Source organism: Arachis hypogaea, chromosome 6, assembly GCF_003086295.3.
Source record: "Arachis hypogaea cultivar Tifrunner chromosome 6, arahy.Tifrunner.gnm2.J5K5, whole genome shotgun sequence".
NCBI classification, from domain to species: domain Eukaryota; kingdom Viridiplantae; phylum Streptophyta; class Magnoliopsida; order Fabales; family Fabaceae; genus Arachis; species Arachis hypogaea.
In genome coordinates, this window is record NC_092041.1 from 114,094,900 (window position 1) to 114,115,028 (window position 20,129).

Here is a 20,129-nt window from a genome sequence, read left to right on the forward strand (position 1 = left end):
AAATAAAATTATAAGGTGTGCCACAACATTCATTTCAACGGCAGTCATGGTTTGAGAAATTATTGTGTCAGCGGCACCCAATTTATAAGAAAACGGCCAATTATATGGTAAAACTTTTCATTTGTTTAATCATGCACTAATGCACTTTATAACTTTCCAATCATTCCAACATCGAACGGTTAACAAAGATTAATTAGAAGAAACAAATAAATAAATAACTTTTTACAATTTGATAATAATATCTATATGTTTTATTCCCCTGAAATGCTTCATTCTCTTATTATTATACAACTTTAATCTGTATATTATTATTATACAATTTTAATCTGTATATTAGAATCCCTTATTTCAATTACCCTCCACCTCTGAAGAAATATCTACAACGTAAGCTACTAATTGCAAATGCAAGCTATGCAAATAAATTTTGAACTGATAAAAAGGAGAAAATAGCTTCCTGTCTTTTACTATAGCAAGTTTTCCATTTATTTTTCTTTATTATTATAGAAGACTAATATAGCCTGACCACAAGATAATCGAAAACAACTTTAGATTCATTTGTTAGTGTAGCTCACAAATTACAAAATAAGTTTCAGTTTTTCCACTGTTATTGTATAATTTTCTTCTCTTCTTTTTTGTTTGAAAAGAAAAGAGAAAATTCATGAGCATATAATTTGTACTTATTATTTAGTTAAAAATTAATAGATTATGTAGAAAAAATAAATTATTAAGAAGCCAATAAAATGTCCTCCATTGATAATCACAACAAAAAGCCAAAACGTAAATCAAAATACGCCAGAGTTTTGTCTTAATATTCAATTATTGTTAATTGGAAGAGACCATATTTAAATTTTAAAGTCCAAAGTTGCACAAGAACCAATATGATTCCATTGGAAAGAAAACTTGAACTCATAAACACTGGAAAATGCAGCCATTATTCTTGTGCAGCATTAATCCTCTTGATGTATCCTGCAAAATAAAGCAGACATTTCATCAGAATAAAAAATACAATACCAACATTAGCACTAGGCATATTTCACAAAACTTGTTTTCCAATTAATAAAATGATCCAAATGAAGAGCCATTTCTGCTTGTTCCTTTGCTTGTAGCAACTACCATTCTCCCCTGTTGCATGCAAAAACCGTTGAAATTCATCAATTAATTTCAACGTTTCATATTTAAAAATAAATCGGCAACATAAATCAAACTATACCAACGTGATGCAATATGGGACGTTGAAGACCCAGGAGTAGTAGAATACCAACCAAAACCACCATGATATTCATCATTTCATATTCCACTAAGGTTTGGAACCAAGATATCCCATATGATTCACAAGGTCCTGCAATTCCTCAGTCCAATCCTTAGGCGTTGCTGCCAAATCCTCCGCAGGAATATCAGTTCTTGAACAATCACCAATCACAACTTCATCCTGTGGGTTCCCAGTTACCAAATCTTCCTTGAGAAAATCCTCCAAGATTGTATCCCCGGATACCGAAGTTGTTGATGCAGGGTCATTATTTTCGTCGTTAGGCTCAGTATCATAAGATGTTGCGAAAAATGTATCCATCTCGAACTCGATATTTGCAAGTTCTTGTTCGTGGTTCCGATAGTCCTCCACTACTGATTCAATAGGCACTGCTGCTACTGTTGTCACCGGATCCACGTTTGGGCTAGCTGTTAGTCTCCTCTTCCTCTTAACTTCAACGCCAAACAATTGCGTGTTCTGGGAATTCTTATCAGCCAAATGCTGCATGAAAGATGGATTGTTCAGAGCTTTGGCAAGGAAAGTCATCATCTGTTGTTGTTTCTTCTCTGTGGCTTGCAACCTTGTCTCCATCAGAAGCACCTCATTTCGTGAATTATGCTGTTGCTGCCTCAACTTCACGATTTCGGCCATCAACACATTCCGGTCTCTCCTCAACCTTTCAACCTCACCTTCCAATCCATACTCCCCCAACTCGAGACAAGGACCTCCACCTCCTCTTTGCTGTGTTCCCTGAGATACATTTCTTCTTCTCTTTATGGTCTTCAACAAGTGCTTCTGTCCCGCCAAGAAACCTTCGTTAGCGAATTCCCACCGATCAGGATCAACTTTCCGAAATCCCTGGGGACATTTGTTTTTCACAGTCAGAGCATGACTGAAAATTTAACACTACAAAGAGAAACATTAGGGAAGTTTGTCAAACTATAAATGTAAAGCATTCAAGCCATGATTAACAGTAGAAAACCACATTCAACTAGCTAACAAAACATCCATTATTGTACATCTTATGCTAATTAAATAAATTTTAGACATAGCAACCATTTTTTTGTCGACAAATTTAACAGTAATCACCTCAATCTTTCAAATTTTTTTCCTATTAAATTTGAAGTTCAAGTGTTCAACTATCACCATCAATACAATGTATTCAGTAAATAGCCAACTTCAGAAAACACAATCCATGAACTGATCAACTGATGGATACTATAAAACATTAAACATTAAACACTTCATGTTCCCCAAATTGATTTCAAACAAGGAGACAATCCAACACATTAAATTATTTCTAACAAATACCATTCATATGAGTACTTTTAAGGGAATGATGTGTTGAGGGTGTACAAATTAACATTATTGATTTCAGAGAATAACTTTGCATACTTTCTTATTCATCTATAATCTTCCTAAACATCCTCCTAACTACTAAATAAGCAAACAATCAATTGCTTTTTCAGATTTCAACAAATTGAAACTATCTACTTTATAGTACTTTCTTTAGTTACTATTATTTAGTAACACTCATAAATTATTATATCATTACTCTAATGCAAGATTACAAAAGCAGTGTACTTATTCTATCTACAACACCATTCCATCCTAATACTTCAAAAATGCATGTTATTGTTACTAATGCACCTCCAATTGTAGAGATCATTACGGCAATTGCATTATAACAACAATTTAAAACCATAATAGCATTAGATCAGAAGTCATCAAAGCACATTGCCACCACAAACAACAACAACAACGAGATTCTACAAAGACTTAGTATGAACTACAAGAAATCAAATCGTTGGAAAGAGAACAGTGTATATAAGATAGCAGAGAGAGTGAGTGGCTCACATATGTGTTGAGCTGGCGAATGAAGCTGGAGAAGTTGGAATGCTTGAAGTAGCGAGGCAAGATGGTAGTGGAGAAGCTGTGAGGGTCCCAAACAACAAAGGAGTTGCGAGTAATGCTCCAAGAAACAATGGAGTCAATGGAAGAGTCATCCACCATGTCGAACGTCTTCGTTAGAAACGGAGGTGGAGACGCGTCGTTCAACCCTTCCCGAGGTTGAGGTTGTGAGTGTTCCGATTCTTCTTCCTTCACTCTAACTGCTCCTTCCATTCTCAGTTTGATGGCTACGGTTACGGAACAGTTGTGTTAGTTGTTTTTATGGCGGTGGAGGAAGAAGGTTCTAGAGAGCAGAGAGGCGTCTTCAAAGCAAATTCTATGTCTTCTGGAATCTTCCCTTCATATTTCATAATCACCATTACCAAACCAAATCTCTCTGCGTCTCACTTTGGACTTTAATAATACCAGCTGGAATTCTCTTCAAATATCTAAACATTGCTGTGTCTTTTTGGCATATTTTTTGTCAGATATATTTTCCCAGGATTAATTTGTCACGAATTGAGTTATATTTAAGAGTTTATTTACTAAGTACATAGGCCTTTTTATTTAACATAGTTTTTGGGTAAACTGAAGGCCTTTTTTTGGTGATCAATAATATTGGGATATGATACCAGTGGGCCTTCTGTTATATGCCCAACAACAACTTATACGCGCTCCCGATGAATATGGGCTTCAGATCCCAACAAGTGACCATACAAATTTACTACTTCCAATCTTACTACCACAAATAGGGAGTAACAGTGCAATAACCATAAGCAAGTGTCGAGATTTAAATTTTACTTTGTGTATGTAATAATTTTTTAATTAATAATAAATTTTTAAATAAAATTCAGATCACAATGAATTAGTTTTTAACTCTTTGGTCTGTCAAGTTGAAAAATACTATGGACAATTAAAAAAAATGTACTAAATATAAATACACAACAAATTAAAATAAATTAAAATTTTATAATTAATTTTAATTTATCAAAAAAAATATGAAAATTTTAATTTTTATATTTATATCTTTTTGTATCTTATTTTTAATCTCTTATTTTATCCTATTTTTAAAATTAAGAATAGACATATAGATTCATATCCTTATAAAATTTAAAATGTTTGAACACACTATTAATCCACTTGAGGCTAAAAAGTTGGACATATAAGGTAGAATTTAAATTTCAACATCTTGACCATAGGAGAATAATTATCACAAAAGCTCACTATTACTATAGAAGATTTTAAAACATTATAAAAAAGAAAAATAGACAAAAATATACCCAAATTTTTATACGATGGACAAATATACTTTTAAATTTTTTTAATAAGTCATTTGTGCACACTAAAATAAAATTTTGTTGTCAATTTTACCCTTATGTAGCGTGAGTAATTTTTTCGGCGATGGTGAAAGTCAGATGGCATGGGATTATGTGATGTGGTCAATTTGGAATGATACAGTAGAAAATAGAATTATTACATTATTAAATTTGTTGAAATAAATATTAAAAAAAAGGCATAATAGAACCACTATTCATCTTTTTCCTTCTCCAATTTCTTCGAACCCTAAGAATCCTAACACAGAGTGAAAAAAATTCTTCCTTCATTCTCTTCATTTTTCTCTGTACATTTCTTTCTGTCTGTCATAATAGGAGTTTGAAAACTCTAATATATTAAAATGTCACACTCACACTCTCAATGAAGGAAGAATATACCTCATGATTGTGCCAATGGATGTGGTGACTTGTCTTCTGCGCCAAAATATAGGAAGAAGAAGAAGTTCGACTACAACAATAGCAAGTGTCTGCATAAACTTGACGCATTGGTACTTGAGTCTGCTACATAGTGGAACCCTGAAAGATTGTTTTTTCGTTGTTTGTTATGGAAGGTATGTGAATTCTGATTTTGTTTATGATGACAAATGTTGTGAATCTTATGTAAAATGGTTGAAATTGTCGTCGGATTCATGATGAAGAAGGTTGAATTGAGGTGTAATTATTTCATTTGAGTTGATGAAGTTGTTGATGCTGGAAGAAATTGTAGGATTCAGGAGTAGAATGAAAAAAGCAAATGAAAATCTGCAGAAGATAGCAACTAGAAAATAGAAGAAAAAATAAAGACGTTGCAGACAATTGATGGAATTAATCAAGAGTTGAAAAGCATTAGAAAATGGATGCAGTATGTATGTTTAGGAAGAATTTTTTTCTACTTGTGTTAGGATTCTTAGGATTTGAAGGAATTGGAGAAGTGAGAGGATGAACAGTAATTTCATTATGCTTTTTTCTTATATTTATTTCAACGAATTTAATAATGTAATAATACTATTTTACACTGTGTCATTCTAAATTGGCCACATCATCTAATACCGTGCCACTTGACCTCCACCACCGCCGAAAAAATTACTCAGCTACGGAAGGATAAAATTGACAACAAAATTTTATTTTAGTGTGTATAAATAACTTAATAAAAAATTTAGGAGTACATATATCTACCGTGTGAAAATTCAGGTGCACTTTTGTCTATTTTTCTTAAAATTCTTTTTGAATGTTCTTGGAATATTTTTTTAGATATTTACTCTATTTACTTGATGGGAACTCGTAACACCAAATCACACGTGTCTGGTTGGATTTTGAAGAAATTTTTTATTTTATTCTTTATAACACAATACACCTGTATTATATAGAATTAAGCTCTATTTTAATTTGTAAGGTTGGCGAATTACACTAATTTAGTATTTAAATTTTTAATTGCTACAAATTAGTTTTTAAATTTAAAAAAATAAATCAATGTAATCTCTCGTGTATTTTTTATTATAATAACTCAACATCGTTAGTAATGTGGTTCAAGTCTTACCACGCTAGACATATTAAAACGACAATGTATGCATTTTAGTGCTAAAGAAGGCAGTAAATGACATCGTTTAAGGAATTTTAACAATACTAAAATGTTACACCCCTTCTTTTTTATTACTTCGTCTTCTTCTTTTTTACTGAACTTCAAACAAAAAAAATATATCCCATCCATGGGTGAAAAGAATCGAAGATTGCTGGAGGAGAAAGTGTTTGTGGTCACCTTTTGGTTTTTGCAAAGTGAGTATAGACATCCGTAGATCAGAGGTTGAGAAAGGATTTAAGACTTTTGCGTTTGTCCACAGAAGTTGAGTTATGGTTTCTCACATTGTAGTTTGGGCATCTAAAAAATGACTTATTAGGGTTCGATTCTGTCATTGACTAACAGAAAACAAGATGACATCTGCAGCCACATCACCTTGATACTCTCGGTGCTCTGCTTTGACTTGGACCCCTGATAGTTGAATGAGTAGAACTCTAGTTACTACTTGAAATCATGATCCCATACTAGCAACTTTGTACAACAAAAAAAAAAAAGAACGACAAGAAGAAGATTGGATAGAACGTTCTCTATTTTAGGTTTTAAAAGGGAAAAAAGGAAAATGACTAAATTAGTGCTATTGAAATTTTTTCTCTAGCTCAACTGACTGTTAATATGTCTAGTATGGCAAGACTTGAGTCACGATACTAATGGTGTTGAACTCTGATACCAAAAAATACACTGGGGACTATATTAGTGCGCTTTTTTAAATTTGGGAAACTAAATTTTAGTAATTGAGAAGTCAAAAACTAAATCAGTACATTTCACTAATCTCAAGAACTAAAGTAGGGTTTAACACTATTATACACTACATACTACATTTTTACACTTATAAAATTGTTTCATATTAAAAGTTTTTTTTCATATGAAACCATTTGTAGGACTTGAGAACAAAAAAATCGTAAATCACTAATCTGGGCCTGGTCCCTAAACCACAACCCTAATACCATTACGTTGGTATAAGTATATAAACATTGGAATTTTTGCAGTATGAAAATAAAAAATATATGCTAAATTAAAAATAACAATTTATAATGATTGCTACAAGTTAAATAGCTCAATTGAAAGTTATAATATTCATTCAGGTTGATCATGAAAACAGTTCTAAAAGAACCAAGCTTATAATAGGGTACGTTAAATATGGTCAAAGAATCCGATACTACAACTGTATGTGTATATTTGAAGAACATAGAAGACAAGTTGCAAATAATAATAATGCTCAACGAAAACACACTACTCCCACCATATATGCATGGACAGTGAGCTCAACAAATAATTATTAAGGCATGGTAACCAATCCTTTCTTTTACTTTAATTTTTTGCTGTCCATTCAAGACGAGGAGAAATTAAAGTGAGAAAGAAAAAATCAAGAAATAAAACAAAATAAAATGATTTAATGCATGGTCCAATCATCCCATTAAGATTTATTATGTGTGCTGGATCTTGAATAATTCAATGTCAATATGATTCGAATTTTTGGAAATATTCCAAAAGCTAGCTTCTCCTACGTTAAAGAGAAACGGTGCACATGTTAATTAATAATAATAAGCTAAGGCCTAAGGTTGTTTTAGTTTTAAAAATTAGGTTTTAGTTTCTACATGTGTAGTGAATTTCGATTGTATACTAACTTCTTATACCTATATACTAAAAATAATTTGGCACAGTAGGTCTTTAATTCTTTATATATATATCAATTAATTAAAAAAATTTGACCTCGGTCTTTATGGTGATATTAATTAAATGGTGGAAACTCAAGTGCATTCGACTTCACGTGAAGTTGATACCTGAAAGTTGTTAGATGATTTGATTGATTTGACTAAATTTTTATCTAACGACTCTCAGGTATCAACTTCACGTGAAGTCAACTGCACATGAATTTTCACCTAATTAAATTATTAGTCTTTACTATTAGTTATTAAAATATAATCTTATTTTTGTTTAAGGTGAGTAATCATAAATATAGGTGTTTTGGATCCGATCACCGATCTCCTATTGGAGCATAGGTCTGGGCCACCACCCGGCCCAATAACCATAAATTTCTAATCAACTATCGAATTTAAATATTTTATTTATTTTAGTCAATAAAATAAGATAAGTTAACAATTTCAAATTATATAAAGGGAGTCAAAGGCTTCCACATGTATACTATACATTCGTAACCTCCACATATACTTCATATATTCATTTTAATTTGAACATCGAAATATCTTTACTCTTTACAAGTACCACCCCACTGCTTTAAGAATGTCCGACCCCGTCATTGTTAAAGGCCAACGAGTTCTTGATCCTCCTTTCAACTTGTACTAGGAAAATCCTGTATAATAGGACATAATATAACTTAACCTATACATACCAGTCTTTCATTAAGATTTCGAATAGCTGTCCCGAATTCAAGTTGATTATATTTCGTCTCTTTCTCGAAAAAAGCGATATATATATATCGCTGATTAAAGTGTTAAAAGATAGAATAACCAGTATATATATATATAACTAAAAATATAAAAGAATATTCATATATAATTCTACCAAAAAATAAAAGACAAAGTAATAAGTCTGTGTAAAATATAAAAGAAGAAGGTCAATTTAATAGAGTTTAATTAGATAATGACTAACTCTTTATTAGTCAATTTTTTTTCTAAAATTATATTTTTAACTTACATTAATATTAAAGTCTAAATTTTAAATTATAAATTTTAAATATTAAATTCTAAATCTTTTAATTCTAAACCTGACTCTAAATTTTAAATTTTAAACATTTTTTTAAAAATATTTTCATAATAAAAAATAATTAATAATATTGGTTAAAAAGTAATTCTTTATATTTATTCATTTTGAAATAGTATAACCGCCTAATGAAATACAACTATAACCTAATGGGGATTAAGATTTTTTAGTGTATTTACTAAAGAATTGTTTTAAGGGTGTACTAATTTTTCAGAAGTCTCAATCACCATTTTTAATATAAATATATCATTTATATTAAATTCAAAATAGTTATGAATTCAAATAAACAGGTATCCTCAATAATTGATAGATTAAATCTTTATTTGAGGTAACTAACTAACTATTAAGCTTAGTGCTGTCTAATCGCCAGCTTGACAAATGATGAACAAATGAAAATTAATTAAGTAGCTAGAGCTATAGCTACTTTAATTTTTGAATATGTTATAAAATGGATTTATAACTATCCTTTTGGAAAATTATACTGTGAATGTAATTAACTTAAGGAGTTGCAACTACACTACTACACTATCATTCATCGTAATTATATATCTATAGACTTTGATGACACTCCCAAAAATACGTTATTATTACAAGAGTCACCTTTGAGGGTTACAAATAAGTAATCGACAAGTGTTTTCCAATTAGTACATTCAATTTCAAGTTTTTTTTTTTTTTATTGGAAACTCAATTTTATTTCATATATCTTTTTCTGTTTTTGCTAACAAGTCCTCCTACTAATTATTGTTTGTTTTTCAAGTGTGATAGCAATTTAATGTCACATTTTCAGAATAATTACCATTTTAGAACATCTGTTGTCGTTTTAAAAGAGTAAACCACTAAAATTGAATTCGAAAAATTCAAACATCTATATAAAATTAACTTAATACATCAAAACAATAAAAAAATCTGAAAATTTTAAATATTTTATAAAATAACTAATCATTAATTAATTAAGGAAAAGTATTGGATACGAAGACTTTATCTGCTAACTTTTGACAACAATAATTAATTATTATTTTTTAATTACGATTAGGAATGTTTTGATAGGTCATTAAGCAAATTTTGAAAAATTAAGATTCTACTGCACCTCCATTTCATTATCACGATGCTTTTCCTTTGGTGAAACCACCAACCCCCCTCGCCACACATCCCAAACGTGAACCCCGTCACCCCAAACCTCAACCTTCCGATCCTCATGCTGAACGCCATCATCCATTCCACTGCATCACCAACCATATATATCACCAGAAGCTGCCCCAACGCCTGTCATAATGCATCCGAAAGAAGCACTTGCGCCCTCAGTAACACCACTGACAGCGTCCCGAAGCTGCCAACAAAAATCTCGCATCTTTCGACCACTTTGTCGATAGAACGTACATTTGGAGAAGAAAGAACGAATACATCATTCATTGATGTAGGTGATGAGTATAATTGTACTGATGGCAATTATAAACGTGTTTCAAGAGGTGTTTTTTGGTCCTTTTTTTTTAATAATTGTGTCTTCTAATGAAAGTGTCTTTTTATACATGTATCTTCAAAAAATCTTTTTTTATACATGTGTCTTTTAAGGAAGGTGTCTTTTATAGATGAATCTTTTAAATGGAGGTGTCTTCTCGAAAAGGGTAGCCGTCGGAGTTGGAGGATGAGACTGGACTTGAACAGTAAAGGATAGGGTTAATTATCAAGGTTCTGAAAATCGTACTGGACCAGCCGGTTCAATTGGGTTAACCAAAAACCGATCAGATAATCAGTCCGGTTCACTTGCAAAACTGTGCTGCAAAAAACCGCCAAAAAAATGCCGAACTGGCAGGATTTCAGCAAGTACGGGTTTTCCCTAAAGCCACGAAACGGCGTCGTTTTGGCGCTATTAAAAAAAAAAAAGGGGAAAAAAGGCTGGAGCATCAGTTTCTCTTCGAAGACTTCTAGTCACCTCCCAACCCTAACTTTCTCCGTTTCTCTTCAACCTTCTTCCTATTTCCTACAAAGTACAAACGCCACCGTCACCTCCAACAAATGCCTCAGCGAAGCGTCACCGTCACCGAAGCGTTGGTCGTCGTCTGGCTCTAACCTTCTGTGCTCTCGTCCTCTCCCGCGGTGAGTACTCAGTACTTCAATCTTTTTCTTCTTTCAATTAATTTTGTTTATTTGGTGACAAAACTATATGAATTGGACAGACTTGAGTTCATGGATTTTTTGTTTTTTCAATTAAACTTTTATTCAATGAAGGGCAAATTTGAGTTCACAATTTCAGATGCAGAGTTCTTCTTCTTCTGAGTTCTTCTGCTTTTCAATTTTTTTATTTTGTTAATTATATGGATTAATCATTTTGTAATTCTAGGGTTCTGAATTTTGAATTTTGCTATATAAGTTTAATTCTGCTCTATTGAATTTTGGTGAATTAGCTGTATAAATTGCTGAATTTAATTATGTTGAATGCTGTACGAATTGTATGAATTGATATAATCGTTTGGATTCTGAATTGTTGTCATTCTGAATTTTGTTATAGTTTAATCACTTCATTACTGTATCACACTACAAGAAAAACACCCATTCAGGTACACTTGAAAAGTGTAGCCAAAAGTGAAAAAAAAATGATGCCTTAGGCTACGGCTACGCTTTTTGGGGTGATTCCTATTCGGCCGTTGCCTATTCTCAAAGGCTACGCTTTTCTGCACCAAGGGCTACGCTTTTGGCATTTGGGAATAGGCTACGCTTTTCAAGTGATGCTGTCCAGGACCAAAGGCTACGCTTTTCAGCTTCCATTTTTGCCAGAATAGGCTACGCTTTTCAACGCTACTGCATCACTTGTAAAGCGTAGCCACATTGTATACCATAGCTATTTTTTATAAGTGTAGCCTTAGGTCCCTCATTTTTTTTTGTATACTATAGCTACTATATATAAGTGTAGCCTTAGGTCTCACTTTTTTTTTGTATATATATATATATAATATTCTACTAATTATTAATACAACATAATATTTAATAATATAATTACATGTATAATAATTCAGCATTTTTAATTAAATGAGTTAAATAATATTATAAAATAAAAATAAATACATAATTATACTAAATAATTTTTCTATATAATAAAAATTATCTATAAATAAAATATATTTATAATGATCCAAAAGTATTAATATTCATACATCTCACACTAAATTAAACATAGCTATATCAAAATAAACATGAGACCACTTAGAATTTACTACTAATACTCTACCAAAAACTAAAATATTGTATCCTAAATCTTCTCTGTCTTCACCATTTTATTTTTTGAAAGAGGAGCTCAACACAAGCAGTGGAGCAATTCTATCTTCACCATTACCACTTCCTATAATCCATGCCCTGCCAAAAAGGTTAAGAGAGAAAAAAATTCACATCAAAATTCACCATTATTTGGATGATTAAAGCTCGTAATCTTTACAGGGGGCTTTCCCTCTCCAACATGTTCAGATATTGGAAAGCTATGCTTCATAGATAAATCTTTTGTTTGCTTTGCTTTTGTATGGGGGAACCCTTATCCCCAATTTGTATTATCCTACTCTCTTCCTAATGAAATTCTTATTTTTTCAAAAATAAATAAATAAATATATCAAGGATAAGGTGAACAGAAAAGAATGTCAAGTTTATGACAAAGCAGTTTAAAATAAACCACTTGATGCATTTTCAAAGAGAAAAAAATGCCAATATAAACCATGATGCCTCTCTCATCAGTATAACTGTCCTCTTTACATTATTGCATCATGATTGTTTGAACTTTTAACGAAGTTCCCATTTCGGACATGCAAATGGACTGGCCATCCTACTTTGGAGTATATTTCTATATTTCACTCTCCATATAAATGTTTCCTTATTCTATTCTCTTCAATTTAAAATAGGAAATAATATCAAAGTTCTAAAACAGGAAAGGAGGAGGAGGGTTGGGTTTAAAACCTTAGGTATCACTGGTAACTCTGAGACTCTGCAGTTTCAAATACATAAAGATATGACCCCGAAAGCACCAGAAAACATGTTTGCCATGTAGCAACTGAATTCCCAATTCCCTGTAAGATGAGGGCTATTTAGGTTTCTGATTTAACGAAAAAAGTTATTACCTCAAATATAATCGCTAACGGAAACATTTTTAAAAGGTTTGCAGAAGTACCTTCCAAACTAGGATTCTACCATCAACAACTAGATCATGACTCCAAGGAGCAAGTTTGGAGTGTAAACTATCAGGTGTAGGCTGATTACATGTTTCCATAGTATTGGCAATATGTTCAGCAGTTCCATGATTCTACAAAATCTCTTTGGTGAAAAGTGAATGCAAAGATTTGGCACTTGAATGGATATACATGTCGATGGGTAACTTGGATGAGGCACTTTAATCTTCAGAAAACCAGAGGCACAAACAGGATAAGAACAAATTATGCTCAACAAAAATGCGATGCAGATCATTACTGTAGTACAGTTTTGATAAGTACACGACAGACAAACCTGATTAACAAGTACTGCCATTCCACACCTATTAATGACAGAATACACATTATCAGCTTCTTTGGCCCATGGTGAGCTTATTATTTGACTATCATGAGTTGGTTTAACCAAACTGCAACTCCCAAAATCAGAGCCACAGTCCATAAAAAGGCAGCAAAATCACGTTCTGATATGTAAAATCGAGAATAAAGATTATGCCTCTGCTCATCAGACTGGCTTTCCTGTAAAAACACCAAATCATACAAGAGAAGGCCAAACAACGTTGTCAATAAAAAGGCCAAACAACAAAAGTGCAACTCAATTCCCCACAGCTCAAGCAGCATACCGCAGTGTGTAGTGTAAAATGACCAAAGTCCAAAAGAAAATGACTATCACATCTGGCTGAACCACGAGATCTGAGAGGAATTCTAACTTTTGGAGCATCAAGATCAACATCGAATGCAAATCTGAAAGATCAATAAGAAATAGGAATCTGTAAATGAGCCTTCTATGCCTTTCTAAGTTAACCAAAAAATTATAAGATATTCGAAGTTTGTTCATCTGCTTAAAAACGGTGAAAAATTTCCCCTTGGGGCACAATAACTGCATTAAACTACACATCTCATGAAATGTAGTTCAAGAAGATCCCTACCCTGGAAATTCTTGTTAGAGGCAATAAAGAATTGGATCGGGACACAGGAGAATATGTCTCTAATACTTCGTGCAATTTTCATATTATGTTTGGGAATAACACACGTACAGAAATTATTGTGCATCTTATCTTTTATCCTAGCTTCATGTTATTTTCTTCTTATTTATGGCTACTCTAATCCAATACCCAATATATTCAAAGTAACAAAAAGATTAAAGACAGAAAATAAAACATAAATAATAAGAAAATAAAGATAAAAACAAAGAGAGATAACCTGCTTTTCTCCTCTAAAACCATCTGAAATTGCTCCTGTGCTCTACGAGTCACTTTCTCAATCTTAAAATTCAGTTTTAAAATCATTACAATTAACCAAAAATTCAGTTTTAAAATCATTTTTTAACCAATAAGGTACCAAAAATTTTCAATCAATCCTACTTGAAAGACACAAGATTCTGTAAAACCACTATTTTTCAAACACAACATAATGATCAGAGAAATTAAAGTGTATACTTACATTTTTCAGCGAGAGCTTGTTGGGCAGTCCCTTGCAAAAGCCCAGAATACCCACAGTTGTCACAGCTTCCACCACCGCCTCCGCCGTTGTACCTACCACCGCAGCTGTAGCAAGCACCATCACCACCGCCTCCTCCTCCTCTGTATCCACCACCACGCGCAATAACCGCGACCACCACTGCCATAGCTCTTGAATGGCTCTCACAAAAAGCTTTCCCTACAAAAATTTAAATTCAAAATAAGCATGATTACAAGAAAGGCATCAAGCTGATATCCATTTACATAGAATCAGCTTCATAATCCACAATGCATTACAATTTCTAAGAGTTGCATCAAAGCCGAAGTTCATATTCTTTCTACAAAAGCACCGCAAACAGAAGTCTTTTATGAAAAATAGCACAACTCAAATTTTATTATTTTTCTTTCAACAATTATATTAAATCAAATGTAGTAGAAACACACCAGCCAAGAAGAAACACCAGGCCATTCAGGATACAAATGAATACAAAAGTGCTTTTCCATCCAGGGTTGGTGTAAATAGAAGCTGCAAAATGAATATGAATTTTAATAACAAAAAGATGAAGTACCAAACCATGTTTTTAATTAATGCATGAAAATCAGTTCAATAGTTCATAGCCCCAGAAGTAAAGATAAGATATCCACATGTTTTCTTTTTCTCTAAATTTGCTTCTTCAAAATTCAAAATGTGGACATTGCTTTTACACACATCAACCTTGATATGAAGACTATTAATCACAATCCCAACAGTTCCGATCAATGGCTTTGCAAGCTTAGCAAACATCAAAATACTCATTTCATTTGTGTCCCAATCTAAACCCAGTTGTAGGACTCGCTGTGAAATACCAAGAAAATGCTCATTTCATTTGTGTCTGAATCAAAACCTGCCGAATTGCATACTAGGCAGAGCCCCAATAAGATGATGGCGATGTGGATTTTAGCCATTTCGTGCAACCACCTGAATACTGCAACAAGTTCAAGAGGATTTCGATTAATTCCAAGTACATAAAAAAATATGTCAATTGTGTGCATATGCCTCAGATTCAACACATTGAATCTCAAACAAGAACAAACCCCTCTCAATGTATAAAAGAATGCACAGCTTCTAGGGCTAGTAGAGATGGATCACTTAAAAGATGGTGCAAAAGAAAACTAAAATGGAACATAATGTTGATTACTCATTGAAGCTGGCAAAGTGCAGTTGGAAACTTGAGCAATTCATTCACTTAGAACCATCAAGATTTAGGATAAAAATTAATTCATGTGATTTCACAGGAACAACTTTAGCTCAAACCATGTGGAAAAATAATTCATGATATAGGGATATCATGAATTAAAACCTAATCATGTCAAATATTCTTAATAAAATATCAAAAACTACTATTTTTCAGGTTATAATATTGAAATGTGAAGGAAGTAAAACCTGATCAACATAGTTGACCAACGCATCCCTTGAAGACCCACACTAGGAGGGCATGAACCCAATGAAAACTCCTGCAGCTCGACACTTTCCTACAGAATGATTTCCCTAGTTTAGCACGCATGTATGAAATTTCCAGCACCTATTGCTTCCGTTTATGCCAAACACAGAAAAGAATCATAACAAATTAAGAATGAGAAGGCGAAACCCCCAAAATTAGAAAATCTAAAATTAGAACCCAAAACCCCCAAAAATTCACAGAACCAATTGAAAATTGATACATACCTTCTGTATCTCAATTAGCCATTGCAGTTCATCATCACTATCAAAATCATACACACCTTCGAACTACAAAGTGAGAGCGAGTTAGAGAATGAGCAAGAAAGAGAGGATACAGAATAGAGAATGCTTACCTGGTGACAGAGGATACGACGATGGTGTTGAGCAATGATAGTGAAGAGATGAGCGGCGACGCAACGGCTTGGAGACGGTGCAGCAGCTCAGTGGCGAGCTCCAATCGACGGCAGCGCCGCGACAGAGCACGAAGGCGGCGATACATCCCTCCTTCCTCCCTTCGAGCTCCTCGGCGGGGGCACAGAAGCCCGACGGTGGCAGAACGGCGACTTAAACAAGCCCTAGCAGTGGTGGTGGAGCTTCAGCGGCAACGGAGCACCTCCTTTTTCTCTCCTCCATCGCGTTTCCTCTCATCCTCGAGCTCTCTCTCTCACTGGCGCTCGACGACGACGGCGACGGCGGCGGAGCCCTAGACGGCGTCGTCCTCTCTTTCCTTCCTTCCCTTCTCCTCTCTGATTTCTTCTCTCTTTCGTGTTTGTGTATGTTGAGTGAGGATAAGAGTGTGTGCTGCACTGCTGCGTAAGTGAGGGGGAGGGCCAACAAATTTTTTTACTAAGTGTTTATTGAGGATTCCCATATTAGGAGACATTTTAAAAGCGCACCCGAAACAGAAAAAATAAGCTACTCTTTACAAGCGTTCCCTTAGATGAGAAAAGTGTATTTATAGATATTTAGATAAGGCTACGTTTTATAAGTGATTTCTAAAATACCTAAGGCTACACTTTTTAAATGATGCCACAATTGTGTATCCTTTTCTCATATAAAAAGGCAACACGGAGAAAAGCGTAGCCTATTCTATGAATAGGCTACGCTTTTCAAATGTAGCTTAAAAAAAGTGTGGCTGAATGGGTATTTTTCTTGTAGTGTCATCAGAATTTATCAAGTTTGAATTTTATCTATTTTTGGTGCATTTTATGTACTTAATTTTTGTTATATTGTGTTGGTGGTGAAAGTATTTGAAACTGATGCTTCGGAACCTGCAAAGGAGGATGTCCCTCATGCATCTCCTCCTGAAGATTATAGAGAGAATGGAATGTGAAGATTATATTGTGTTCCATTTACATAATTTTATTTAATATTTAATTAAATTAGTTGAATTCCAGTGAACTTCGATTGAACCATTAAACCAGTGAACCAGTTACTTTACCAGTTCATTGACCAGTCCAGTTCTCACAACCTTGTTAATTATGTTTATTAGTGGTAATTGGAGGTGAATTAAATTTACCATGAGTGATTGGACATGTGTTTTTTATTTTTGAAATGAACTCTGGAGTCCAACCTAATGGAAATTAACAGAAATTGGTAGAATTCCTGTTAATAACGTAGCGAAATTGATTAATTAATTGGCTTATACCAAACTACAATAGGGATCACACAATATTAAGAATTTTAATTTGAGCAAATCAACACTAAAATCTTTGCATCTTCAATTCACATACAAGTCTCCGTTATAAAAGTTCAAACACCATTTTAAATTTAGAAAATTATAATATCGCTCTCATTTTTTACAATGACATTTATAGATACTTTTTTTTTTGTATTATTTGTTAGCATACATTTATAAAAAAATGAGTAACATCATCTAAATAATAAAATGGGAGTGAAAATATTAATTCTCTTAAATTTAACATGAAATAAATGTCAGAAATTTTTATGGTCGACTTTTATATATTAATTGTCAAATTTTATATTTGTCAAAATAGGTTGAATGCTTAAATATAATATTTTTGTTTAAATTCATAAAGTTGTTGAGTGATTCAATTTATTTTGGATTTTAGATGTCATTATATATTATTACTTTTTGAGCCTCATAATTAGTTTAGTGGGTAAAGTATCGTTTTTGTCCCCAACGTTTGGGGTAAGTCCCAAAGTTATTCCTAACGTTTCAATCGTTTTATTTAAGTCCCTAGCGTTTCAAAACTGACTCAATGTTGTCCTGCCGTTAGGGATCCGTTAACAGAATTGACGGCGGGACAAAATTGAGACGATTTTGAAACGTTAGCGACTTAAATAGGATGAAAACGTTGGGGACAAAAATTATACATAGAAATAAATTTTAATTTTATCATTCAATAATATCACTCTTTTACTATACATAGTATTCAATTATTTTTTAATCACATCTAAATAAATTACACTTAATCATATTACTTTCATTTTAAAACAATTAATTTTTTTATAATTTTACTCTTAAAGATTTTTAGTTATCATGAAATGTTTGTAGAATGACTAGTATATAAACTTGCAGAAAAGAAAAAAATAATATATATACAATAAAATATAAATTATACATTTTGTCTCTAATGTATTAAAATTCTTTGAAATTATAAAAAAATAAATTTATTTAAAATAAAAATAATGTGATTAAGTGTAATTTATTTAGATGTAATTAAAAAATAATTGAATACTATATACAGTAAAAAATTAATATTATTGAAAGATAAAATTAAATTAAAATTTATTTTTATATATCGTTTTTGTCCATAAAGTTTTCGTCCTATTTAAGTCTCTAACGTTTCAAAATCGTCTCAATTTTGTCCCACCGTCAATTCTGTTAATGGATCCCTAACGGAAGGACAACATTTAGTCAATTTTGAAACGTTAGGGACTTAAATAGGACGATTGAAACGTTAGGAACAACTTTGAGACTTACCCCAAACGTTAGGGACAAAAACGATACTTTACTCTTAGTTTATATAATAAGATCAGATAAGAGATAATGATATACATAGGACTCTTGTGACTTAAATTTCATTTAGTTAAAACTTAATCACTATATTACTATAACACATAACCAGCTTTTAGTAGCGATTTTTTAACCACTGTTTTTTTTTAGTGGTTAAAAAAAAATTGCAAATGTTTTATGGGAGTTTTGAAAAAAAGAAAATGTGGCTTTCAGAGGATATGAGGTGATGAATAGTTGAATACTGATGATGGATACTCGATAACTTGTGTTATTCAATTGGTATATATTTGATTTAGAGGCAGTTGGTTTTAAAATCGTCGCTAAGTTGGGAGATTTTGCAGCACAACCTAAAACCGCCTCTATAACTGTAACTATTCAAATTAAATTGTCGCCGCCTTATGCTAGAATCATTGTAGTATATATATACCTATTAAAAGAAGAGAATTACTCAAATGAAAACACTAATATAAAAATATTTTTTTATAAAGATATTTTGTATAAAAATATAATTTATTTATATGATTATATTTTAAATAAAAATAATATTTTTATAATATATTAAAATTTAATTTTATAATTCATCAACCAAAAATAAAAAAAATGTATATAAAATTAATTATAAAATTTTTATTGAAATGTCCGCCTTAAAAAAAATGTCTATACTCACATCTAATTTTTTTTATAATTATTAAATCCATCACGCGTCACTTTCAAAAAATTTAGACAGACGTGTATTTTCGAATATACTAACATATATATATAGGTATACTTTTATACAAATGAGATAACATAATAACATTATAAACGTGAATTCCTCTTACGCATTGTTATTAATATATATTTTTATTGTTTTGATATTATAGTCCTAAGTATAGATCCATTAAAATCCAACAATAAATCGAGTTATAATAACCATTCTTTCTAGGGTTAATTAAATATATCAAAATTCAAATCATGGATGGAGTACACTAACAAAACGGTCACGGTAAATCATGTACATAAACAGTTATATATGCAATGAATATACTTGAATAGAATTTATATGAAGCGACAGAGATTCAGAGCATGAAGTCATAGTGTCCCACCGCTGACATGACAATGTCATTTCATAAATTTATATATGACGTCATCCCATGTGTCACACCCAACAATTCTTGGTCAACCACCATAAATATATTTTTTATTTGTTTTTAATTTGAGGCTTCAAAACAAATTAGTCCTCCATAATCCAGCGGCGCCGACAGGTTTTTTCATCACTAATTAATAAACCCTCCTCCATCGT

At 32.2% G+C, this 20,129-nt stretch overlaps 1 protein-coding gene and 1 long non-coding RNA gene across 14 annotated transcripts; both read right to left on the reverse strand.

Moving 5' to 3' along the window:
- Positions 1–798: 798 nt before the first annotated feature.
- On the reverse strand, positions 799–3,638 carry LOC112755899 (heat stress transcription factor A-2). Of its 3 annotated transcripts, none has more exons than XR_003179099.3 (3): positions 3,104–3,638; positions 1,215–2,104; positions 799–1,122 (listed from the first exon to the last, which is right to left on the reverse strand). XR_003179099.3 is itself a non-coding variant. In XM_025804223.3 (2 exons), the coding sequence occupies exons 1-2, from the start codon at positions 3,368–3,370 to the stop codon at positions 1,298–1,300; spliced, it is 1,074 nt and encodes a 357-aa protein (XP_025660008.1). In that variant the 5' UTR covers positions 3,371–3,638; the 3' UTR covers positions 799–1,297. The 3 variants fall into 3 exon arrangements, 1 of the variants encoding a protein (XP_025660008.1); XR_003179098.3 differs by having other exon boundaries at positions 1,211–2,104; XM_025804223.3 differs by having other exon boundaries at positions 799–2,104.
- Positions 3,639–11,823: 8,185 nt separating this feature from the next.
- LOC112755904 (uncharacterized) lies at positions 11,824–16,773 on the reverse strand. 11 transcript variants are annotated; one of them, XR_011862024.1, is made up of 11 exons: positions 16,221–16,773; positions 16,093–16,155; positions 15,811–15,949; positions 15,103–15,352; positions 14,832–14,913; positions 14,497–14,586; positions 14,371–14,448; positions 13,551–13,671; positions 12,894–13,446; positions 12,683–12,792; positions 11,824–12,094 (listed from the first exon to the last, which is right to left on the reverse strand). It is a non-coding gene; the product is annotated as an uncharacterized lncRNA (long non-coding RNA). The 11 variants fall into 11 exon arrangements; XR_011862025.1 differs by having other exon boundaries at positions 12,894–13,117; positions 13,215–13,446; positions 15,234–15,352; positions 16,093–16,773; XR_011862018.1 differs by having other exon boundaries at positions 12,894–13,117; positions 13,215–13,446; positions 14,371–14,586; positions 14,832–15,352; positions 15,811–15,955.
- Positions 16,774–20,129: the final 3,356 nt, after the last annotated feature.